At 45.2% G+C, this 26,628-nt stretch overlaps 1 protein-coding gene across 1 annotated transcript; it reads right to left on the bottom strand.

The window, feature by feature from the left end:
- Nucleotides 1-940: 940 nt before the first annotated feature.
- PEF1 (penta-EF-hand domain containing 1) lies at nt 941-25,799 on the bottom strand. Its single transcript, XM_044284812.1, has 5 exons — nt 25,484-25,799; nt 9,328-9,625; nt 8,132-8,287; nt 7,495-7,638; nt 941-2,761 (listed from the first exon to the last, which is right to left on the bottom strand). Exons 1-5 carry the CDS (start codon nt 25,505-25,507, stop codon nt 2,532-2,534), a joined length of 852 nt encoding a protein of 283 aa, XP_044140747.1. The 5' UTR covers nt 25,508-25,799; the 3' UTR covers nt 941-2,531.
- Nucleotides 25,800-26,628: the final 829 nt, after the last annotated feature.

The raw sequence follows: 26,628 nt of genomic DNA, 5'->3' as shown, positions 1-26,628 counted from the left end.
ATCTGGCACCTTACCGTTGCCATATCTGTCTGTCCGAAAGCCGACATTCATGCTGGAAAGAAGATGGATCCCATTATAGTCCATGTAGATTCGGTGGTATCCAGATATGGTCAGAATAGACCACAGGAGTTAAGTGCAGGAAATGTGAACCTACCCTTAGTATTCTCCATCATTTTTACTGAGTGGCTCAAATACAATACCACTGGATCTCAAATAGTACCATGTATGGAGACTGAATCTTCATACAGTAATAGGCTGACAAACCCCACTCTTGACAAATTAAAAATAAACCTTTGACTCTATGGGGTTGTTCACATTAGCCTATGGAATAAGCATGTATTTAACAAAAGCAACATGCAAAACGGTTTTACTAATCCTGTAGACAGCGTAAGCTTAGACCTGCACCACATTTATCCCAGGGGGTCAGGCCGGATGATGCATCTGGTGCAGCGACAGACACTTGTCTCTGACGCTATACCAATTTTTGGTTGGCTTTTTTTGAGAATTATTTTTACGCCAGAATTGTGAAGCAATTTTGACACAAAATAGCGCACCTCAGGCCCCAGTATACCCCATGAATCTCCACTCTGTTTCTGCTAACCCCCACCCTGTTGTCGGGAGAGTCGGAAAAAAAAGTGTACAAACCCTAGATGTGCCAAATTGCGTTGATTTTTAGACAGATTTTTGGCACAGACACATCAGTAAATCTGATCCGTGGACGTGATCTGCTCCATGCTGCTTGAATATGTCAGAAGTATTGCATCCTTTATCCATATTTCAATCATCTCCCTGGAGAGTCAGCCTCTCAGTGGTACAAATCTGTCCACAGTTTGTCCATATTGGGTATCCAAAGACTGTACTGGCCTTCTTCATAAGCCTGCAATCTGTGCTTCCCTCCAAAATACACTTCACGTTCCGGTTTTAATGACAAAAAGACATCTTTTAATCCATATATGTTTATTTTAGCACATTATTATTCACCTGATATCCTCAGGGATTTTATAAAGCTTTGGCAGGTACAAAATATGGCAACTAGAAGGTTCAAAAAAAAGAAAATTGCTGTGGTCAAACATTTTCACTGCATAAAAATATCAGATATGTGCACATTTTTGGCGTATATATTTTGCGTTGATTGCGGCACAAAGGTTATTTGCGCCACAATCAGCATCCTTTGCCCCCTCAAACCAGATCTGAACTAAGGGGGTGGGCCACCATGCCAGTCTCATTCATCATTTTCTATGCCTGTTTTAGGCATAGAAAATGGTCTATATCTACACCAGCAAGGGAGCTACTGTAGATTTAGACAGGTGGTGTATACGCCGACGTTATGTAGAAGCAGACACTACCAGTGCAAAGGGGTATTAAGACCGGCGTCTAAAATGCTGGTCTAAATAAATGACCCCCTCAATCTCCAAGGTACTAAACAAATGTATAAACACAGTGCAGGAACAGCGTGGAATAAAGGGTTAACAACAGGACTATGATATATAAAATGTAATAAGCACATTTGCCAAACCGCCATCCTGTATTTTACAATATCTTTCCTCTACAAATTGGAAAGGATCCTGCAATTGCCCTTGCCCTAGCAGCTTGAAAAGTGTACTGACCTGATGGGCTCCGATGTCCTGTAGAAGGTAGGACGTGTATATAGGATTCCCATAGTGGAACATTATTGACATGCTTGGAATGTAAAAAAATAAAATAAATGGTATGGGGTTTTCCTGGACTGTTATATTGACTGTTCTTAGGATAGGTGATATATATCAGATAGTAGGGGTCGACACTGGGCACCCTCACCGATCAGCTGTTTGAATAGGCGGATGTGCTCCAGAACAGCACAGCCCCTGCATAGTGGCTATGAATGGTACTGCAGCGTTGCAGTACCATTCATGGCCACAAGGCGCTATCCGATGCTCTGCTGTTTTGATAAGAGTTCAGCAGCCCATACAAGCAGCTGGCTGGGGGGGTTGCTTGGACTCCACCAGTCCTATTGGAAGGATAATCCTTAATATTACAGTCCAGGAACCCTTCTTTAGGTATAAGGAGCAGAATTAAGATCTTCTGCCATAGTAGAATGATTTGGATAGTCCCTTTTTACTGACATACATTAGCATATACAGCATGTCAGTAATAAGAGAATCATTTAGCTATCTATCCTGAATATAATGTTCAAATAATAATGCAATAAAAAGATACTGAAGTCTATGAAAGGGTAAAAGAGGAAAGGAAGCCTTTAGTTCAGGATTGTTTTCACCACTGAATTATTAAACTTTGTCTCCCCCTAGTGGGTAAAGTTTGCAAAGGCTTTAAAAGAGTCGGGAAATAAATATATACCGGCATTATGTGATGTAGGTCTATATACATGAACCGTTGCATTAATACAATCAAAGGCAACATATACAAAAATTCTGGTCTGACTGGATTTACTCCCCAAGAAAGTACTAGGATCAGCACATAAGTATTGCACGCCGTTCTTCACAAGGCTCTAGTGTACAGGACTGGGAACAAGAGGTGTGAAATAGACAATGATCCTACAGAAGACGTCCTACAGCTACGGTAAGAAAATCATCATAGCTGAGCTTCACGTTGCCTGTTCTCTGTGTATCCTTCTCCCGAAAAGCTTCTGTCAGGCTCTGAAGCTGGGTGCAAATCTGAATGAAACGGTCAAGCTGTAAGCCGGGGTTAGCGGATTTTACAGAAAACCGTAACATGATTTGCTGGATAAATTGCGGGCTGAGATTATATCCCATCTGAGAGAGAGCTGTGAAAACAAAAAGAAGTGTGACTGAGAAGTGCAATGGGCATGAGAGAGAAGAGCAACTCTGTAGAAAGTGTAGCCTTCTTATACTGGATCACATCGTTCTGGTAAGGCATACACATTCTCCACAATGGGGCAGTACAGGGACACCCACAGGATGTCAAGTCAACAGCAAACATGGACTATCTTGTGACACAGAGGATCAGGCTACCGGAGCTCACCGTATCCGGCACTGCTGGTTACGACTGTGTAGTTCCGGATTCCTATTGACTTTAACAGCTTCACGCAATGGTTTTTGTCAGGCCCATTCCTGGCATAACTCTGCTAGATCCCATTCCAGACTCATTATAGTCAATGGACAATGCCGGATATAGTGAGCTCCCCTGATCCTCAGTTGGAACAGGCTACTGGATTTCAAACTTAAAGGGGTTGTGTCTAGGGCTGCAGTAAACGATTATTTGAGAAATAGAGTATTCTATCGATTAATCGAGTACTCTAATAATTTTTTTTTATTAATAGACTGTTTTCCTTTATAAAAACTCATCAGACCCCCTGCCATCAGTCCCCAACAACCTTCTTTCCCCCCATGCGATCAGCCCAAGTGCATCAGTACCCCCCAGTGCCATCAGCCCCTCCATGCCATGTGTCCCACCCAGCGCCATCAGCCCTTCTATGCCATCCATGTCCCGTGCTGTCCCCCACTCCCTCCATGCCATTGCCATGATTATCCATGTCCCCCAGCGCCATCAGCCCCTTCAAATCAGAAAATAGCATTTATCATGTATAGAACATTAATACAAGGCACTTACTAATGTATTATGATTGTTCATATTGCCTCCTTTCGCTAGCTGGATTCATTTTTCCATCACATTATACACTGCTCTTTTCCAGGGGTTATGACCACCCTGCAATCCATCAGCGGTGGTCGTGCTTGCACAATATAGGAAAAAGCACCAGCCTATGACTTTGGGAGGTCACATAGGCTGGTGCTTTTTTCTCTAGTGTGCAAGTACGACCACCGCTGATGGATTGCAGGGTGGTCGTAATCATGGAAATGAGCAGTGTATAACCGCCTCCGGACCGCCTAACGCAGATGTGCGGTCCGGAGGCGGCAGCCCTGCGCAAAGTGACGCATATACGCGTCATCTCGCGAGGGCCGAGACTTCCTGTGAACGCGCGCACACAGGCGCGCTCACAGGAACGGAAGGTAAGCGAGTGGATCTCCAGCCTGCCAGCGGCGATCGCTCGCTGGCAGGCTGGAGATGTGATTTTTTTTTAACCCCTAACAGGTATATTAGACGCCGTTTTGATAACAGCGTCTAATATACCTGCTACCTGGTCCTCTGGTGGTCCCTTTTGTTTGGATCGACCACCAGAGGACACAGGTAGCTCAGTAAAGTACCACAAAACACTACACTACACTACACTACACCCCCCCTGTCACTTATTAACCCCTTATGAACCCCTGATCACCCATGATCACCCCATATAGACTCCCTGATCACCCCCCTGTCATTGATCACGCCCCTGTAAGGCTCCATTCAGACGTCCGTATGATTTTTACGGATCCACGGATACATGGATCGGATCCGCAAACGCATACGGATGTCTGAATGCAGCCTTACAGGGGGGTGATCAATGACAAGCGGGTGATCACCCATATAGATTCCCTGATCACCCCCTGTCATTGATCACCCCCCTGTAAGGCTCCATTCAGACGTCCGTATGATTTTTACGGATCCACGGATACATGGATCGGATCCGCAAAACGCATACGGACGTCTGAATGCAGCCTTACAGGGGAGTGATCAATGACAGGGGGGTGATTACCCCATATAGACTCCCTGATCACCCCCCTGTCAGGCTCCATTCAGACATTTTTTTGGGCCCAAGTTAGCGGAAATTTTTTTGTTTTTTCTTACCAAGTCTCATATTCCACTAACTTGTGTCAAAAAATAAAATCTCACATGAACTCGCCATACCCCTCATGGAATCCAAATGCGTAAAATGTTTTAGACATTTATATTCCAGACTTCTTCTCACGCTTTAGGACCCCTAAAATGCCAGGGCAGTATAAATACCCCACATGTGACCCCATTTCGGAAAGAAGACACCCCAAGGTATTCCGTGAGGGGCATATTGAGTCCATGAAAGATTGACATTTTTGTCCCAAGTTAGCGGAAAGGGAGACTTTGTGAGAAAATACCCCCAAAAAAATTATTTCCGCTAACTTGTGCCAAAAAAAATAAAAATTCTATGAACTCGCCATGCCCCTCATTGAATACCTTGGGGTGTCTTCTTTCCAAAATGGGGTCACATGTGGGGTATTTATACTGCCCTGGCTTTTTAGGGGCCCTAAAGCGTGAGAAGAAGTCTGGGATCCAAATGTCTAAAAATGCCCTCCTAAAAGGAATTTGGGCCGCTTTGCGCATCTAGGCTGCAAAAAAGTGTCACACATCTGGTATCGCCGTACTCAGGAGAAGTTGGGGAATGTGTTTTGGGGTGTCATTTTACATATACCCATGCTGGGTGAGATAAATATCTTGGTCAAATGCCAACTTTGTATAAAAAAAAAATGGGAAAAGTTGTCTTTTGCCAAGATATTTCTCTCACCCAGCATGGGAATATGTAAAATGACACCCCAAAACACATTCCCCAACTTCTCCTGAGTACGGCGATACCAGATGTGTGACACTTTTTTGCCGCCTAGGTGGGCAAAGGGGCACACATTCCAAAGAGCACCTTTCAGATTTCACAGGGCATTTTTTTTACACATTTTGATTTCAAACTACTTACCATACATTAGGGCCCCTAGAATGCCAGGGCAGTATAACTACCCCACAAGTGACCCCATTTTGGAAAGAAGACACCCCAAGGCATTCCGTGAGGGGCACGGCGAGTTCCTAGAATTTTTTATTTTCTGTCACAAGTTAGCGGAAAATGATGATTTTTTTTATTTTTATTTTTTCTTACAAAGTCTCATATTCCACTAACTTGTGACAAAAAATAAAAAATTCTAGGAACTCGCCATGCCCCTCACGGAATACCTTGGGGTGTCTTCTTTCCAAAATGGGGTCACTTGTGGCGTAGTTATACTGCCCTGGCAATTTAGGGGCCCAAATGTGTGAGAAGTACTTTGCAATCAAAATGTGTAAAAAATGGCCTGCGAAATCCGAAAGGTGCACTTTGGAATATGTGCCCCTTTGCCCACCTTGGCTGCAAAAAAGTGTCACACATGTGGTATCGCGTACTCAGGAGAAGTTGGGGAATGTGTTTTGGGGTGTCATTTTACATATACCTATGCTGGGTGAGAGAAATATGTTGGTCAAATGCCAACTTTGTATAAAAAAAATTGGAAAAGTTGTCTTTTGCCAAGATATTTCTCTCACCCAGCATGGGTATATGTAAAATGACACCCCAAAACACATTCCCCAACTTCTCCTGAGTACGGTGATACCAGATGTGTGACACTTTTTTGCAGCCTAGGTGGGCAAAGGGACCCACATTCCAAAGTGCACCTTTCGGATTTCACCGGTAATTTTTTACACATTTTGATTGCAAACTACTTCGCACACATTAGGGCCCCTAAATTGCCAGGGCAGTATAACTACCCCACAAGTGACCCCATTTTGGAAAGAAGACACCCCAAGGTATTCCGTGAGGGGCATGGCAAGTTCCTAGAATTTTTTATTTTTTGTCGCAGGTTAGTGGAATATGAGACTTTGTAAGAAAAAAAATAAAAATAAAAAAAATCATCATTTTCCGCTAACTTGTGACAAAAAATAAAAAGTTCTATGAACTCACTATGCCCATCAGCGAATACCTTAGAGTGTCTACTTTCCAAAATGGGGTCATTTGTGGGGGTTTTCTACTGTTTGGGCATTGTAGAACCTCAGGAAACATGACAGGTGCTCAGAAAATCAGAGCTGCTTCAAAAAGCGGAAATTCACATTTTTGTACCATAGTTTGTAAACACTAACTTTTACCCAAACCATTTTTTTTTTTTTTGCCCAAACATTTTTTTTTATCAAAGACATGTAGAACTATAAATTTAGCAAAAAATTTATATATGGATGTCGTTTTTTTTTTGCAAAATTTTACAGCTGAAAGTGAAAAATGACATTTTTTTGCAAAAAAAATCGTTAAATTTCGATTAATAACAAAAAAAGTAAAAATGTCAGCAGCAATGAAATACCACCAAATGAAAGCTCTATTAGTGAGAAGAAAAGGAGGTAAAATTAATTTGGGTGGTAAGTTGCATGACCGAGCAATAAACGGTGAAAGTAGTGTAGTGCAGAAGTGTAAAAAGTGGCCTGGTCATTAAGGGGGTTTCAGCTAGCAGGGTTGAAGTGGATAATGTGATGGAAAAATTAACCCAGCCAGCAAAGGAGCCAATATGGAGAATCACAATACATTAGTAAGTGCCTTCTATTAACTTTCTCTACATGATCAATTATATTTGCTGAAGCGACATACCCCTTTATCTGTGAATGGGGGCCTCAGTCCCTGTAGCTTACCCATGTACTCTATAATGAACCAGAGAATGCCCAGGGTAACCATGGTGATGCCCAGTCAATGAGCTGTATCCCCTACTCTATTATGCAGACATGTGCTTGCTCAGCAGGTTCTGACATCTCAATGTGATTACTAACGATATGAAAATGCCATCTTCTCCGACATGTCAGATGCTTGCTGGTTCACTATGGAGAGGACTACTAGTACCATCCTCTGTTTACCTTGATGCAGCTCGGTCTGGTTGATGCAGCCAGATCTATCACGATCAAATTGCTGGAACATGTTCTTCCACTGCTGAAGATACGTCCACAGAGCCGAAAACCCAAACACGTCAATCCGGCCTGACTGAGTCTTATCAAACATGTCTGCAAAGGAGAAGCACACTTATGTATGATATACAGTTGGAAGCCAAATAGCAGGCAATATCTTCCATACGTCACAGGACTGAACAAAGAAGTAAGTGCTAGTTCTTATTCCAAAATGTCATGAGGGACCACAACGTAGACATCTTCTAATCACTGGAGGTATGTATGAACAACTGGAAGTATAAAGTCCCCCCAGGCAGACCCTCCCACTTCATGACATTGGGCTTGGAGAGAAACACATGCATGCTGGTCAAAAATGCTGTATGACGCCCAGCAAGTAAGGAGCACATGTCTTAGTCTAATTAATAGAAGATGCGGCTCTCCTGATGTCAAGTCAGGTGGGAGGATATGCTTTTATATGGCTGTACCCCAATAGGTTTAAAGTTATATACTAGTGATATAGTGAGAAACAGAAGTAAATGGATCATACCGGACACCCACAAGCATTTCCATCAATATTTCTGATTTTAACTTTCTAGACCTAGAAACTTACTTAACATCATGATGCACGTGTCCTCATTGAACGTCGACCAGTTGGAGTTGACCAAGGCTTGTTTAAGCTCTTTTAAAGAGATGTGACCACTTCTATCGGTGTCAACAGATTGGAACCAGTTAAAAGCTTCTGGCTCTACTCCTGGAGGTAGGTTCCCTGTGTGGAATATATCAGAACAGAATTTAAACTCACTTTACTTCTCTTGATTTATATATTTTCTGTATTCATTTCTCACAGGTTACAAGATTCTCTGCTTGCTGTGGTGTAATAGGAACTTTCATTGCTCACTTGGAATATCTGTCCTGGTCATGTGACGGACATGTGAGGGCACTTTGAAGTACATAAAACGATTATATTGTCTACATTTTAGGTTGTGCAGCCCACAAGGAAACCTGTTGCATCCAAATACAGTGAATGGGGTCTGGTGGGGCGTTCTGGCATATGGTGGATCTGGCACTTCCAGTTTTTATGTACCTAGACCGGAACAAAAAGACAGAAAATACACTGCAGATGTGAAGCTAGCCTTAGAAAGTTATCAGTGCCAGCAGCTACTTTAATCCCAACAGTTCCTCTTCTGTGTTCCAGCCAGTCCAGTGTTATGATCGGGACAAAGTATTGATCCAAATCACCATAGACGTACATGTCCATACATATAAATACCAAAATTCAAGCCAGTAAGCCTGGCCATACACATAAGATCTACGCTGGCTGAATTTGGCAGATTCACAACGTACTGTAAATTGGCAATTTGTATGGCGTCCTCCTATCTCTCCCCATTGCTGATGTCAGAAGTTGGGCATGTTGGATTTCAGCTGCTCTATCCTTTTGTTTTCAAGGAGATGACCTGCCCCCAGAGGTGTCTGGCAGTGTCTATCTCCCCATTCACTATATATGCATGCTTGGCCGAGAACACATACGCATGTGAGGACTGGGAGAGATAGATGTCAGCCGAACGAGCAGTGTACGGCTAGCTTTGGGGTGTAGATTGATAAAAGTGTTGTCAGATAAATGGTTACAAAAAAATGGTGCAAATTGAGGAAGATCTATCAAAACTTTGCATAAACATAACATAAACATACTCCGTGTTGTCATGGGGTTATCTGCAGATATGGAGTTTTTTTTCATACATGGTGGCTCTCTAAAAAAAAAAAAAAAAAGTGGTATCAAATGGAATTGGATATTATTTTCAAACTTACCAGAAGGTCTCTGACCATATTGCCGTTGCTGCGAAGCACCATATGGATTTGTTCCAGATCCCCCATAAGGACCACCTGGAGCTTGGCCACCGTAGGGCCCTCCTGGCCCACCTGGTGCTGCACCGCCGGGTACTTGCTGTCCATAACCATTATTAGACATTGGAGGTCCACACGGTGCTCCAGGTGCAGGTCTCCCATATGAAGGCTGGCCAGATTGACCACTTCCTCCATACTGCTGACCTGCATTATAGTTTACTGGAGGTGCACCAGGGGTTTGTCCTGCAGAGCCTTGGTATCCCTAAAACAAACAAGACAATCCATCAACAAAACCAGTTTATGACTTGAAGAACAACTATTTGTGAGTTCCTACCAGTTACAAATTGGTTCAACTCTGCAAGCAAGCATTATTTTACAGAAGTTTTTCAAAAAAAGGTTCAGCAAAATCTGTTTGCACAAGCTATTCTGCTATCAGATCTGCATTTAATTAATAGGGGGAACTGAGCAAAAGCTGGAAATGCAGCTATATCAGAACAACCACCACCTCCCACTGGAGACATGATCATATGATATTATCAAGAACACGCCAATAAGCCATAGTTAGACACCGACAAATAGTTACATATGACATTATAACAGCTCCAATAACATATTAATGTACTTTGTTGGAAAAATACTTGTTTCAGCAGCTATATATGACTATGTTTATTATGTATATGGTCCCACTGACCTGATGAATGCCGAAAGAATGTGTTTCATGCTTTCCCCATGCTGGTATACCTCAACTATGGTATCCCAATCCTAGGTGTCAGTGATCCTGTACATCAATAGCAAAGACTAGCTTAAAGGGGTTTTCCACTTTATTTTTGTTGTTTCCGGAAACTGCTTGAGGCCTGATAAAAGCACTTACACTCACTCCTAGAGGCTCCGTTCTGCCACCTCTGGCCAGGCCCTGCTACACTAGATTGACCTAGCCAGGCAGCCTTCACCTCCAACTGCTGTCCCTGTGCGCTCGGGAAATCTCGCGCAGGCACAGTAAGGAAGCCGGTGAGCACCCATCACTCACTGCGCCAAATCCTGAACGGGATGGAGCAGGATTTACGCGGCAGACGCCCTGGCAGTAGGAGACCAACGCTGCCTGGCCCTTTCAATCTAGTGTAGCAGGGCCTGGCCAGAGGTGGGAGAACGGAGCCTCTAGGAGTAGGAACAACGCCCCTCCCCTGCACCTAGAGGCTAATTAGCATATTATAAAAGTTCTATTTCTGGGCATAGATAAAAGTAGGAATAGGCTAGTTAGGTTCAGCTGACATTAGCACATCGCTAATGTCAGCTAGTTTAATAGGGTTAATTCTGATGACCCTTTAACTCTTTCTGGTAGGGAGATGGGGAAAAATAGCAATACTGCCACTGAGTTTTTATGTTATAAAATTTGCAGTGTTCATTTTTCGGTATCATCTTTATTCTTTGGGCCAGTATGATTATAGCGATACCAAAAACATAGGTTTTTTTTTACTACTTTTGTGCAATAAAACCCAATTTTTTAAAAAGAAGAAAATATTTTAGCATAGCTACATCCCAAGACCCATAACTTTTTTTTATTTGTATGGAGTTGTGTGAGGACTTGATTCTTGAGGGACGACTTGTAGTTTTCGTTGGTATCATTTTGGAGTAAATAAAACTTTTTTTATTGCTTGTTTTTATGGGGTTTTTTTGCCGACTAAGAAAAATTGCCAATTCTGGCATTTTTTATGGCGTTCACTGTAGGGGATATTTTACATGATATTTCTGTATAGCGGGTTGTTACGGACGTGGCGATACCAAACATGGGAGGGGGGGAATCTTATTTTTGCTATTTTTTTTTTTCATTGAAAAGCGTATATATATATATATATATTTTTTTTTTTTTTTTTTTATTTAAATAAAAAAATTTTACAACTTAATAGTCCCACAAGGGGAGTATAACTGGAAATCTTTTGATCGCTTCTAAAATACAACGCACTATTCCTATAGTGCATTACATTTTAATTTCAGTGCTATACTGTCATTGACCAGAGAGGAGCAGCCTGCTGGAGAACACACAAGGCAGCCTGGGGCCTACACCACGTCCCAGCCTGCCTATACACACACATGGCACACCGCGATATCATCGGCGCACCTCTTTGCTGGGCAATTGACTCTAGCGGGGGTCCCTGGTGAGCTTTATCACTTGGCTATAATAGCCGGTGGTATATACACTCCAGACCCTGCCCAGGGGCTTATTAACCATATGCTAGAGGGCAGGAGGCAATGTTATTTACATGGGACTGTACGTTGGAGGCGCTGAAGGAAGGGCAGTGATGTTATTTACATAGGACTGTATGCTGTAGGAGCTAAGAGGTTATGTACATGGGACTGTATGTTGGAGAAGCTGACGGGAGGGCACGGTCGCACCACTTATTTATTTCTGTTGTTCTGCTCCTTTAGATGGAGGTCTTGCGCTTAGGGCTATCACATCTCTTCTGGGCTTGATCAGGTCTTCAGGTACGTCCTGGATCAGGTGTGACTATTAAAGACACCGTCACATACAATATCCATATTAGGCCTATGTTATTGACTAGGCTGTGTATATACCATCATTGTGTTGTGCTCATAGACTAGGCTGTGAATATATATTTATCACGCTTGTTATATACACGCTGTCTATGGTTACCAAAGACGTAAGCTGTGGATCTCACAAATATCCAGGGAGTACTCTTTGATATTACTGTATCATGCTGTATTATCCCCTATTGGGGTGCTGTATACTCTGTATCACCTTCTGTGGTACATAATTTGGATTGTTGTGAGACACAGCATATGACCTGGTACCCGATAAGTGCTTACTAGCCTTGTGGGGATATGCCCTTCGCTTCTCTGTATACTTTTTTCCATCTTACCCTTTTTCCTACACATTTTAATATATAATAAAGTTGATGGATATATTATCTCCACTGGCTTTTTTGTTATGGCCTTTAGATGAGCAGAACAACAAAAATAATGTAAGTTCTGGATAGGGCACATAACTGACAGGAACAGAGCAGAGCAGACTTCTCTAACAGCCCGGAACGGGAGGAGTGCTGATCCGGGCTGTTTAACCCGTTACATGCCACAGACAATGGCACCCACTGCAGGTAAAGCAGTGACAGAGGGAGAGGATTCCCTCTGTCTCCCATCAGCACCCGGCAACTGTGATCGCGGGGTGCCGATGTGTGTTAAGGCTGGCTGGGGTCTGGTATAGGCCCCAAGCCAGCCTTGTATATTTTCCAGCAGGCTGTGCCTCTTTGGCGCAGCCTGCTGGTCAATGTCGGTAAAGCAATGACTAGAGATGAGCGAATTTCATATTTTGAAATTCGTTTAAACACTTAGTTTGTTGGTTAAAGGAGAATTGCGCTATGGATTCCGTTACCACGGACCATAACGCAATTCATTCCATCATAATAGAAGTCTATGGGCTGCAAAACGGATCCGTTCCGTTTCTGTCATGCAGGGGAGTCCTCTCCTGATACCAAGTCTTCTCCTGCATAATGGAAACGGGACGGATCCGTTTTGCAGCCCATAGACTTCTATTATGATGGAATTAATAATGCCTTTAGAGGCATTTCGTTATGCATTCCGTCATAAAATTGCGTTATGGTCCGTGGTAACGGAATTCATAACGCAATTCACCTTTAACCAACAAACGAAGTGGGAACGAATTTCACAAGCCAAAATTTGCTCATCTCTAGCAATGACATTAAAATGCAAAGCACTAAGCAATCAAAATGTTCTCTGTTATACCCCCCCCCCCCCCTTTGTAGGACTATTGTGGTAGAAAAATAAAATAAAAAATTCCAGTAAAAAAAAATTGCTATAAAAAATAAATAAAAAAAATAGCAGAAGAAAATCAAAATCTACCCTTTATTCCTACATCTGTAAAAACCCACACTACATAACTACATAAATATCATGTATGATATGAACACTGTAAAAAAAAAAAGTTGTAAAATGTAAAAAAAAAAACTATATGTATTTGGTATCGCTGTAATCATAGCTACCCAGAGAATACAGATATTATGTTATTTATACCCAAAAATGAAAGTTGTAAAATTTATAAATGTAAAAACTCCCTCCTAGAAAGAGTTAATAAAAGGTAAATCAGAAAACTATGTGTACCCCAAAATGACACCATTATAAACTACAACTCGTCCCGGAAAAAAACAAGCCCTCATACAGCTGTAGTGATGAAAAATAAAAAAGTTATACCTCTTGGAAGGCAACACTGATAAAAAGGAAGAAAGACGCTTGGTCAGTAAGGACCAAACAGGCTGATCACTAAGGGGTTAAAGGGACCTGCTGCTCTAGCTAATCCTGGACATGTGCAATACTGAAGCAATGTCATGACCTGCGGTATGATGAAACTCAGGAAGTAACAACCAGGAATGATGCTCCATTTCAATGATCTGAAATACCAGCTGGCAGAACCAATCCACCCCTGGGTCTTCCTCACAGATATCCTAGCAGACATGGCCTGTTTCCTTCAGAACAAGGCACCTTTCAGGACTACCCAGAATGCTTGCGAGTAGTGTTGAGCGAACTTGTGTTTTAAGTTCGGCGTCTAAAGTACAGGTTATCGAAGTATCCCGTTATGGATTCTAAATTCCGTTATGGTCCGTGGTAGCGGAAACCATAACGGGATACTCCGATAACCCGAACCCAAACTTTAGACGCCGAACTTAAAACACAAGTTTGCTCAACACTACTTGTGAGATGTAGCAGCACAAGAAGAACATTTCAAATCCAGAGGACAGGTCAGATCACGAGACCACTCATGTACTGACAGTGTCATGGTCTGGAGAAACCAGATGAGAAGACCCCTAGAGATCTCTACTAGTGTTGAGCGAACTTGTGTTTTCAAGTTCGGCGTACAAGGTTCGGGTTATCTAAGAATTCCGTTATGGATTCCGCTACCACAGACCTTGTACACAGAACTTGAAAACACAAGTTCGCTCATCCCTAATCTCTACCCTGTGAGATGCCACCTGTGGGAAATCATTCTTGGCTATCAACTGAAGGTTTTATCTTGAGGAACTTGCACTAATATGATAAAATTGCCACACATATTCCCAGAATATATTTCTACGGATAATAAGCAGAGCAATGGCTAGCCAAACTCCACACCGTCCATGTCTACAGTACATGGAGCAGCGAGCACAGCAGAGCACACTGTTAATCTACCTATGTCTCCCAACATGGAAGTGGACTTTCTTCTCGGAGATGCCTCTTGGCAAAGACATTGGGCCTCATGTATAAGTGGTGCAAATACCAACCATACTAGAACATGGGAATGTGGATACTCTGAGCAGCATCTCCACCTCTGTGTCTATACTAGTATATAGCTGTTATATAGGGGAGAAGGAGTCTCTCTCTCCCTCCCCTCTGTGCCGCGCTGCCAATGAGGAGAGACGAGAGGAGGAGGGGCGGGCACACTGCGCCACCAATGATAGTTAACGTCTAATACAAATACAGGAGACGGTCCCCAGTCTATATGACAGGAAGCTGCGATCAGCAGCACCTGAGGGGTTAACTGCTGATCGCAGCTCCCTGTCAGAGGCAGGGTGCCGGCTATGTGATTCTGCCCTGACACACCCGCCTCCTGTATTAAACGTTAATTATCACTGGTGGCGCAGTGCGCCCTCCTCAGTATTAAAAACATTGGTGGCGCAGTGCGCCCTCACCCCCCAGTATTAAAAACCATTGGTGGCGCAGTGCTCCCTCCCCCCTCGCCCCCCCCAGTATTAAAATCATTGGTGGCATAGTGCGCCCTCCCCCCTCATCCCCCAGTATTAAAATCATTGGTGGCGCAGTGCGCCCCCCCCCATCCACACCCAGTGCGCCCATCCCCAGTATTAAAAACATTGGTGGCGCAGTGCGCCCTTCCACCTCTTCCCTCAGTATTAAAATCCTTGGTGGCAGTGGCCACAAGGTCCCCTCCCCTCCTCTTCAGAAGCTGGCACTGCCACCAATGATCGGAGCCAAAGCAGTGTAATCCTGGGGCTCCGATCAGTTACCATGGCAGCCAGGACGCTACTGAAGCCATGGCTAGAAAAAAAGGGGGTCAGTCAGCACATCCCAGTGCGCAGGTGCAAGTTGCTATGGCTGAAAACACAACATAGAACAAAACATGAAATGCAACAGCTCTCTGCAAACCAAATAAAGCACAAAAATGCATAATAATTGCTAGTGCTTTACTTATAAATTAGATATGCTTGGCAAATCATTTTGTACAAAATTATTTGAGCCTGTCTGCCGCACGTCAAGGCGATCTCTGTAAGGCCTCATGCACACGACCGTTGTGTGCATCCGTGGCCGTTGTGTCGTTTTCCGATCCGTGCATCCTGTCCTATTTTTTTGACGGACAACGGTTCACGGACCCATTCAAGTCAATGGGTCCGTGAAAGAACACTGATGCACACAAGATTGGCATCCGTGTCCGTGATCCGTGGCCGTAGGTTACTTTCATACAGACAGATCCGAAGATCTGTCTGCATAAAAGCTTTTTCAGATCTAAGTTTTCACTTCGTGAAAACTCATATCCGACAGTATATTCTAACACAGAGGCGTTCCCATGGTGATGGGGACGCTTCTAGTTAGAATACACTACAAACTGTGTACAAGACTGCCCCCTGCTGCCTGGCAGCACCCGATCTCTTACAGGGGGCCGTGATCAGCACAATTAACCCCTTCAGGTGCGGCACCTGAAGGGGTTAATTGTACTATCATATCCCCCTGTATCAGGGCTGCCAGGCAGCAGGGGGCAGACCCCCCCCCCCCTCCCTCTATTGTAATAATTTGTTGGTGGCACAGTGTGCGCCCCCCCTTCCTCCCTCTATTGTAATAATTTGTTGGTGGCACAGTGTGCGCCCCCCCTTCCTCCCTCTATTGTAATAATTCGTTGGTGGCACAGTGTGCGCCCCCCCTTCCTCCCTCTATTGTAATAATTTGTTGGTGGCAGTGTGCGCCCCCCCCTTCCTCCCTCTATTGTAATAATTCGTTGGTGGCACAGTGTGCGCCCCCCCCCCCCCCGCTTCCTCCCTCTATTGTAATAATTCGTTGGTGGCACAGTGTGCGCCCCCCCTTCCTCCCTCTATTGTAATAATTCGTTGGTGGCACAGTGTGCGCCCCCCCTTCCTCCCTCTATTGTAATAATTTGTTGGTGGCAGTGTGCGCCCCCCCCTTCCTCCCTCTATTGTAATAATTCGTTGGTGGCACAGTGTGCGCCCCCCCCCCCCCCCCCGCTTCCTCCCTCTATTGTAATAATTCGTTGGTGGCACAGTGTGCGCCCCCCCTTCCTCCCTCTATTGTAATAATTCGTTGGTGGCACAGCGTGCGCCCCCCATCGCCCCCCCCTCCCTCTATAGCATTAACAACATTGGTGGCAGCGGAGTTCCGATCGGTGTCCCAGTTTAATCGCTGGGGCTCCGATCGGTAACCATGGCAACCAGGACGCTATTGCAGTCCTGGTTGCCATGGTTACTTAGCAATAGTACAATTACTTAGCAATAGTACAATAGTAGAAGATTCATACTTACCTGCTGGCTGCTGCGATGTTCGTGTCCGGTCGGGAGCTCCACCTACTGGTAAGTGACAGGTCTGTGCGGCGCATTGCTAAATGAACTGTCACTTACCAGTAGGAGGAGCTCCCGGCCGGACACAGACATCGCAGCAGCCAGCAGGTAAGTATGATGCTTCTACTATTGTACTATTGCTAAGTAACCATGGCAACCAGGGCTGCAGTAGCGTCCTGGTTGCCATGGTTACCGATCGGAGCCACAGCGATTAACCCCTTAAGGACACAGGGCGTACAGGTACGCCCTTGTGCCCTGGTACTTAAGGACACAGGGCGTACATGTACGCCCTGTGCATTTTCGATCACTGCCGTGCGGCTGGCAGTGATCGGAACCCGGTGCCTGCTCAAATCATTGAGCAGGCACCTAGGCTAAATGCGCGGGGGGGTCCCGTGACCCCCCCATGTCGGCGATCGCGGCAAACCGCAGGTCAATTCAGACCTGCGGTTTGCTGCGATTTCTGCAGTTTCTGATGGACCGCGGGGATCAGAAACTTTTGCATTGGTAAAATATAAATGTATCCCTCCCCCCTGCACCCCTGAGTTATTCGAGCACGGTGGGAGGTGCAGGGGGGGGGTTGCGGGCGGTGCGGGCAGTGCGGGCGGTGCGGTAGGCAGGATCGCGATCCCCCGCCCGCCTCCCATTGCGTAATCGTTGGCGTCTAGTGGGTATACCAGGGTGCCAGCACATTGCTGGCACCCTGGTATAAACGGCTGACATCGGTGATGCGATGTCAGCCGTTTAACCCTTTCCATACAGCGGTCCGTACGGACCGCTGTATGGAAAAGGTTAACAGTAAGAGGGAGCTCCCTCCCTCTCCCATCGGGGGGCTGCTGTGCCTTTGCAGTCCCCCGAATGGAGAGGGAGAGAGCTTCCAGGCAGCCCCCCAAGTCCCGTCCTTACCCTTCCCCGTCTGCGCAGTTCTGGCCACTACTGAGCAGACGGGGAAGGTTCCCATGGCAACAGGACGCCTTCTCAGGCGTCCTGCTGTCCATGGTGCTGAACAGATCTGTGCTGAAAGCATAGATCTGTTCAGACAAAGTGTAAGTAAAATACAGTACAGTACAATATATACTGTACTGTATTATGCAGACATCAGACCCACTGGATCTTCAAGAACCAAGTGGGTCTGGGTCAAAAAAAAAGTGAAAAAAGTGAAAAATAAAGTAAAAATCAAAAAACACATTTATCACTGATTAAAAATGAAAAAAATAAAATTCCCTACACATGTTTGGTATCGCCGCGTCCGTAACGACCTGATCTATAAAACGGTAATGTTACTTTACCCGAACGGTGAACGCCATAAAAATAAAAATTAAAAACTATGATGAAATTGGAATTTTGCCCACCTTACTTCCCAAAAAAGGTAATAAAAGTGATCAAAAAAGTCGCATCTACGCCAAAATTGTAACAATCAAACCGTTATCTCATCCCGCAAAAATCATACCCTACCCAAGATAATCGCCCAAAAACTGAAAAAGTTATGGCTCTTAGACTATGGAAACACTAAAACATGATTTCTTTTGTTTCAAAAATGAAATCATTGTGTAAAACTTACATAAATAAAAAAAAAGTATACATATTAGGTATCGCCGCGTCCGTATTGACCGTCTCTATAAAAATATCACATGAACTAACCCCTCAGATGACCACCGTAAAAAAATTAAAATAAAAACGGTGTAAAAAAAGCTATTTTTTGTCATCTTCCGTCACAAAAAGTGTAATAGCAAGCAATCAAAAAGTCATGTGCACCCCAAAATAGTGCCAATCAAACCGTCATCTCATCCCACAAAAAATGAGACCCTACTTAAGATAATCGCCCAAAAATTTAAAAAACTATGGCTCTTAGACTATGGAGACACTAAAACATTTTTTTTGTTTTAAAATGAAATTATTGTGTAAAACGTACATAAATAAAAAAAATTGTATACATATTGGGTATCACCGCGTCCGTGACAACCTGCTCTTTAAAATTACGTCATGATCTAACCTGTCAGATGAATGGTGTAAATAACAAAAAAAAAAGCGGTGCCAAAAAAGCAATTTCTTGTTACCTTGCCGCACAAAAAGTGTAATATAGAGCAACCAAAAATCATATGTACCCTAAACTTGTACCAACAAAACTGCCACCCTATCCCGTAGTTTCTAAAATGGGGTCACTTTTTTGGAGTTTCTACTCTAGGGGTGCATCAGGGGGCTTCAAATGGGACATGGTGTCAAAAAAACCAGTCCAGCAAAATCTGCCTTCCAAAAACCGTATGGCATTCCTTTCCTTCAGTGCCCTGCCATGTGCCCGTACAGCAGTTTACGACCACATATGGGGTGTTTCTGTAAACTACAGAATCAGGGCCATAAATAACGAGTTTTGTTTGGCTGTTAACCCTTGCTTTGTAACTGGAAAAAAAATATTAAAATGGAAAATCTGCCAAAAAAGTGAAATTTTGAAATTGTATCTCTATTTTCCATTAAATCTTGTGCAACACCTAAAGGGTTAACAAAGTTTGTAAAATCAGTTTTGAATACCTTGAGGGGTGTAGTTTATAGAATGGGGTCATTTTTGGGTGGTTTCTATTATATAAGCCTCGCAAAGTGACTTCAGAGCTGTAGTGGTCCCTAAAAATTGGGTTTTTGTAAATTTCTGAAAAATTTCAAGATTTGCTTCTAAACTTCTAAGCCTTCTAACATCCCCAAAAAATAAAATATCATTCCCAAAATAATTCAAACATGAAGTAGACATATGGGGAATGTAAAGTCATCACAATTTTTAAGGGTATTACTATGTATTACAGAAGTAGAGAAACTGAAACTTTGAAATTTGCTAATTTTTCCCAATTTTTGGTAAATTTGACATTTTTTTATGCAAAAAAAAATATTTTTTTTAACTTTATTTTACCAGTGTCATGAAGTACAATATGTGACGAAAAAACAATCTCAGAATGGCTTGGATAAGTCAAAGCGTTTTAAAGTTATCATCACTTAAAGTGACACTGGTCAGATTTTCAAAAAATGGCCTGGTCCTAAGGTGTAAAAAGGCTGTGTCCCTAAGGGGTTAAACTGGGACTCCGATCGGAACTCCGCTGCCACCAATGATCGGGGGGAGAGGGGAGGCCGCACACTGGCCACCAATGTTGTTAATGCTATAGAGGGAGGGGGGCCGATGGGGGGGCGCACACTGTGCCACCAACGAATATTACAATAGAGGGAGGAAAGGGGGGGGGGAGCACACTGTGCCTCCAACGAATTATTACAATAGAGGGAGGCAGGGGGGGGGGGGCGGCTGGCCGCACACTGTGCCACCAACCTATTATTACAATAGAGGGAGGGAGGGGGGGGGGGCCGCACTGGCCACCAATGATATTCAAACTGGGGGGGGTCTGCCCCCTGCTGCCTGGGGGATATGATAGTACAATTAACCCCTTCAGGTGCGGCACCTGAGGGGTTAATTGTGCTGATCACGGCCCCCTGTAAGAGATTGGGTGCTGCCAGGCAGCAGGGGGCAGTCATGTACACAGTTTGTAGTATATTCTAACTAGAAGCGTCCCCATCACCATGGGAACGCCTCTGTGTTAGAATATACTGTCAGAAATGAGTTTTCACGATCTAACTCATATCCGACAGTATATTCTAACATAGAGGCGTTCCCATGGTGATGGGGACCCTTCAAGTTAAAATATACCATCGGATTGGAGAAAACTCTGATCCGATGGTATAAAAGGGACTCCAGACTTTACATTGAAAGTCAATGGGGACGGATCCGTTTGAAATGGCACCATATTGTGTCAACGTCAAACGGATCCGTCCCCATTGACTTGCATTGTAATTCAGGACGGATCCGTTTGGCTCCGCACGGCCAGGCGGACACCAAAACGACTTTTTTTTCATGTCCGTGGATCCTCCAAAAATCAAGGAAGACCCACGGACGAAAAAACGGTCACGGATCACGGACCCCGTTTTTGCAGACCGTGAAAAAATACTGTCGTGTGCATGAGGCCTAAGACGGGAACCTAACACTAAGTTCAACCGGTTAAATGCTATGACAGTGACCATGAAGTTCAGGGGGTGTAGGTTCCGCATGCATGCTGGGCCCCCTATGGCTTTTATCATTTTTGGTGCCAAAATGGCTTCCATTGAATTCAGGGGCTAAAGTACCAACATGCATGCAGAGCAAACTTAGGCTACTTTCACACTAGCGTTCATGGGTCCGTTCGTGAGCTCCGTTTGAAGGAGCTCACGAGCGGACCCAAACGCCTCCGTCCAGCCCTGATGCAGTCTGAATGGAGCGGATCCGCTCAGACTGCATCAGTCTGGCGGCGTTCAGCCTCCGCTCCGCTCGCCTCCGCACGGACAGGCGGACAGCTGAACGCTGCTTGCAGCGTTCAGCTGTCCGCCTGGCCGTGCGGAGGCGAGCGGATCCGTTCAGACTTACAATGTAAGTCAATGGGAACGGATCCGCTTGAAGATGTCACCCTATGGCTCAATCTTCAAGCGGATCCGTCCCCCATTGACTTTACATTGAAAGTCTGAACGGATCCGCTCAGGCTGCTTTCACACTTAGAATTTTTTCTAAGTTATTAATGCAGACGGATCCGTACTGAACGGAGCCTCCGTCTGCATTAATATGATCGGATCCGTTCAGAACGGATCCGATCAAGCGCAAGTGTGAAAGTAGCCTAAGGCTACTTTCACGCTAGCGTTTTTCTTTTCTGGCACTGAGTTTCGTCACAAGGGCTCTATACCAGAAAACAACTGGAGAGCAATCCATTCAGGATGCATCAGGATGTCTTCAGTTCAGTCTTTTTGACTGATCAGGTTGGAACCGCAGCATGCTATGGTTTAATCTCTGGCCCAAAAAAACTGAAGACTTGCCTGAATGCCGGATCTGGCATTTTTTTTTCCATAGGAATGTATTAGTGCCGGATCCAGTGTAGCGTTACATTACTCTACTTCGTGAGATTTCTACCTCCTAACTTCCGGTCGCACTGCTAATGACGTGAGGAGGCGTTCCTGGGTTTTGACGATCTGCGCATGCGCAAACAGACAGTTTATGGAAAATCTCAGCTGAGTTCAGCTGCACACCGGGACACTGCGCATGCGCCAGAGAGCCTCAGTAGGGAAATATTACGGCCCAGTGCGCAAGCGCGGCTAACTCCAGCCGGCGCATGCGCAGTGTCTCGGTGTGCAGCTGAACTCAGCAGAGATTTTCCATAAACTGTCCGTTTGCGCATGCGCAGATCGTCAGAACCCAGGAACGCCTCCTCACGTCATTAGCAGTGCGACCGGAAGTTAAGAGGTAGGGAAATCTCACGAAGTAGGGTAATGTAACGCTACACCAGCATTCAATATAACAGAAAGAATGAGAAAAAAAAAATTTGAAACTGATCCATTTGTCCGTATGACAAATGGACAGACGGATCCGTTCCTGCAATGCATTTTTAAGATGGATCAGTATCCTGATCAGTCTTAAAATGCAATCAGTTTGCATGCGTTTTGCCGTATCAGGCAGCCAGTTCCGGCGACGGAACCGCCTGCCAGAGTCCTCTGCCGCAAGTGTGAAAGTAGCCTTAGCTTTATATACTCATGCTATGAGGCAAACAGGCTGATCAGGAGTGCACGACCAAATAGCAGAGTCTGCCACACCTCCAATACAAACTGCAAAGAAAAAGGTGAAGCCCTGGCTGCCATGGTCAGCTCCCTGCTGCTGTGTGCACTATGCATAGAGCTCTATCAGGTCTATCAGGTCTAAACAGGACAAGGGATTAAAAGATACCAGGCTCTAGCCCCTAAGGGGGCGGGGGGGGGGGGAATAGTTATTAGATAAAAAGTAAAAATAAAAAAGTTCAAAAAAATCCACACCAAAATATTAAGCATAAATCACCCCCTTTTGAAATTTTACATATAAAATATATAAATAATAAATAAACATATCGCATATTGCCACATCCAAAAAGTCCAAACTATTAATATATATTTATATTTTTCTTAAATCTCTGTGGTGAACACCGTAACAGAATTATTATTATTTTTTTATGAAAACGCACAGAATATCAGTATAAGTTCTCGGCTATCGGCCTGAAAGTTCACAGGTTATCTGTAACAGTATCGGTTCTAAAAAAAAATCTATATTGGTTGATCCCTAGTACATTACTTGACTCCACAGAATGCAAATGATTGAACCTGTCACTACGAAAATGCAGTGTAATCTGCAGGATGTTATAGATCAGGGAAAAGATTCAGTAAGGCTACTTTCACACTAGCGGCACAGATCCGTCCTGCCGCTAGTGAACGTGTGCCTCCGGACTGCCGCTCTGTCCCCACTGACTATAATGGGGGCGGGGCGGAGTTCCAGCGGAGGCACGGCAGCGCACAGCAAGAGGCTGCCGGAATAAATGTCGGACATGTCGTAGTTTTATTCCAGCAGCCTTTCGCCGTGCCTCTGCCGGAATCCGCCCCCATTATAGTCACTGGGGACGTAGCGGCAGTCCGGGGGCACACGTTCACTAGCGGCAGGACGGATCCCACAGGCTGTTTACCCGACGGAACAGCCTGCCGGAGGTCCGCTAGTGTGAAAGTAGCCTTACTGAATCTTTTCTCACAAAACTATGTATCAATCTGCTCAGCTCTTCCTGATCTATAACATCCTGCAGATTACACTGCATTTTCATAGTGTGAAAGTAGCCTAATACTTGTATTTCATTCGTTAAAAGGGGTTGCTCAGGATTTTTATACTGATGGCCTAACCTCAGGATAGGCCATCAGTATCTGATCGTGGGGGTCCGACTCCACGGACTCCTGTCGATTAGCTTTTTCAAGAGGCTATAGCCTCTTCCCAGGCCAGAGACGTCACATTTATCAGTAACATGACCTGTGTGCAGCCGAGTCTAAATCAAATGATTGGGGCTGACCTGCAATACCAAGAACAACCAGTATATAATGGACGGCACTGTGGTTAGTAAGCTGTGCAGCTCTCAGAGGAGCACCACCGCATCTTCAAACAGCTGATCGGTGGGAGTCGTGGGAGTCATGGGAGTCGGACCCCCGCTGATCAGATATCAATTACCTATCCCGAGGATAGGCCATCAATATCAAGATCTCTGTAAAAAATCTGTTTTACAAAACAACCTGAAAGGGGTTCTTCAGGTATTTTGTTTAGCATATGGTGCTACCCTGTGGAGGGAAGCTCTTTTATTTAGGACACAATATTTCGCCCTTCTGGTGCCCCATCTCTGTTATACTGGTGTGCACTGTGGGCTCTCCTGCGGCTTCTTTTCCAGTTCGGTTGCATTGACTGTAATATGGCTGAACAGGAATAGAAGCAGCCACATCTGGTAGGGACCTGCGCAGGGGAGCCCGCAGTGCACACCAGTGTAGCGGAGATGGTGAGGGAGTGCGAGTCCTATGTAAGAGCTTCCCTCCACAGGCTAGCACCATATACTAAACAAAATACCTGGCGAACCCCTTTACTTTACCTGGGATTAGGCTACTTTCACATCAGCGTTGCGCTGTCCGGTTTTGAGGTCCAGCACAGGGTCTTAAATACCGCAGCACAAGGCTTCAGTTCTGTCCCCATTTAATGTCAACGGGGACAAAACTGTACAAAGCAGAACGGAGAGCACCAGAATGGATCCTGTACTGGTTTCTTGCCTTCCCACGCTGGACACAAGATCGCTGCAAGCAGTATTTTAGAGTGCGGCATGAGAAACCGAAGAAGCTGGATCTGGCACCAAAAATTATGTCAAAGGTGCTGGATCCGTTTTTTTGTTTTTTTTCCGGACACGATTTATTTATTTTCGATATAATACAACCGGTTCCGTTCCGAATGGATGCAGCCAGTTGTATAATTATAACAGAAGCGTTTTGCTGTGGTTTTGAGAACCGGACAGCAAAACGGCAGATGTGAAAGTAGCCGGCAGCTTCTTTCCAGGACTCCATTTTACTTTAGTAATCCAGTTCTAGAAGGAGATCCACCTGAAGTCTCTCTGACACCCGGCTCCAGCAGTAAGGCCTCCTGCACACGAACATGTGCGCCCCGTGGCCGCGCTGTGGACCACAAATTGCTCGCCGCAATGCACGAACACCGTCCGTGGGGCAGCTGCAGCGGATCGCGGACCCATTCACTTTAAGGGGTCAGCGATCCACCCGTTCCGCAAAAAGATAGGACATGTTCTAACTTTTTGCGGAACGGAAGTACGGGACGAAACCCCACGGAAGCACTCCGTAGCGCTCCCGTAGGGTTCCGTTCCGTGCTTCCGTTCCTTATCTCCGGATTTGCGGACCCATTGAAGTGAATGGGTCCGCATCCGTGATGCGAAATGCACACGGAGCGGTGTCCGTGTATTGCGGATCCGCAATACGGCAACGGGAGGTACACGGTCGTGTGCAGGAGGCCTAATACTGTCTCCCTACCTCTCCCAGGCACCTGTCAGCCTCGCCCCATGCCTCACACACCCTTCACCAACCCTCTCCAGTCACTGCTTTTCCCAGACTTGATATGACAGCTTGCCTGCTTCCATGGCGCCTGTCTGGCAGCCCCTGCTCACCTGGCCGTACGGATAGCTCGTCATGATCACTCCCGGGGGTCTGCGCCGCCGATACACCGGAGTCCTGCTGTCAAAGTTCGGCTAGGAAGTGACAGAGGCAGTCCCTCGCCCTGATTAGTAACTGTAGTAACTGTTGTGTCTAACCTCCATGCATCGTAAGGACCTCTCGACGTCACGTGGGTTTGAAGCAGCCGCGGGATGTAGCAGTAGTTACATCTACATCCCAAGCTTTGGTAGCAAAGATTAGTAATATACTGTAATACAAAGATTACGGTAAGTGTGTAAGGTGAGGCGCCTGGTCACTTTAAAATGGAGCCTTTGAATGTCACGTGTCCTGTGCCATCACAAGGTCTGTACGGTGCATGGAGTTTAGGTACTACCCTGTAGGAAACCTTCAAGAGCTACCAATAAAAGTGATTTTCCGGCTACTCTTTAAGCGCCATCTTTCCTTTGTCAGATTCCATTGAGTATAAGCAAAACCTGGTCTTCACAAAGATGGCGCTGGTTCCGTCTTAATATTGTAATTTAGGAGACGGTTCGCCAACCGCTCAGCGCCCTCTAGTGATAGGATTTGGAACGCCCAAAGGATTTGTGGAAGTGTCGCTCCTCTCGTTCTAACTCCACTCTAGCATCTATCAGCTGTGTGTGCCTGGATGAGCTGCACACCTAGAGTCCATAGGAGCTCATACATGAGGAGGGAGGTACAGATCTGTGAAGGGAGGGAGCATGTGGTGTATTCTGGGGATATGGGGGGGTTAATCTGTGAGGGGGCATGTGGTGTATTCTGGGGACATGGGGGGGGGGGGTTAATCTGTGAGGGGGCATGTGGTGTATTCTGGGGACATGGGGGGGGGGGTTAATCTGTGAGGGGGCATGTGGTGTATTCTGGGGACATGGGGGGGTTAATCTGTGAGGGGGCATGTGGTGTATTCTGGGGACAGGACATGGGGGGGGGGGGGTTAATCTGTGAGGGGGCATGTGGTGTATTCTGGGGACATGAGGGTGCAGATCTATGGGGGGGGGGCATGTAGTGTATTCTGGGGCCATGAGGGTGCAGATCTATGGGGGGGGGGGCATGTAGTGTATTCTGGGGCCATGAGGGTGCAGATCTATGGGGGGGGGGGGGGGCATGTAGTGTATTCTGG

Source organism: Bufo gargarizans, chromosome 3, assembly GCF_014858855.1.
Source record: "Bufo gargarizans isolate SCDJY-AF-19 chromosome 3, ASM1485885v1, whole genome shotgun sequence".
Taxonomy (NCBI): Eukaryota; Metazoa; Chordata; class Amphibia; order Anura; family Bufonidae; genus Bufo; species Bufo gargarizans.
The sequence above is the reverse complement of the archived record's forward strand: the minus strand, read 5'-3'. Positions and strand labels throughout refer to the sequence as shown.

Bases quoted from the DNA above. Each gene is read 5' to 3' on its own strand.
- PEF1 (XM_044284812.1), bottom strand. From the start codon at position 25,507: ATGACGAGCTATCCGTACGGCCAG. The intron at 9,626-25,483 runs GTGAGCAGGGGC...TGTTTGTTTTAG, and splicing joins CGAGCTATCCGTACGGCCAG to GGATACCAAGGCTCTGCAGG. The intron at 2,762-7,494 runs GTAAACAGAGGA...TTGTTTTCACAG, and splicing joins CCAGACCGAGCTGCATCAAG to CTCTCTCTCAGATGGGATAT.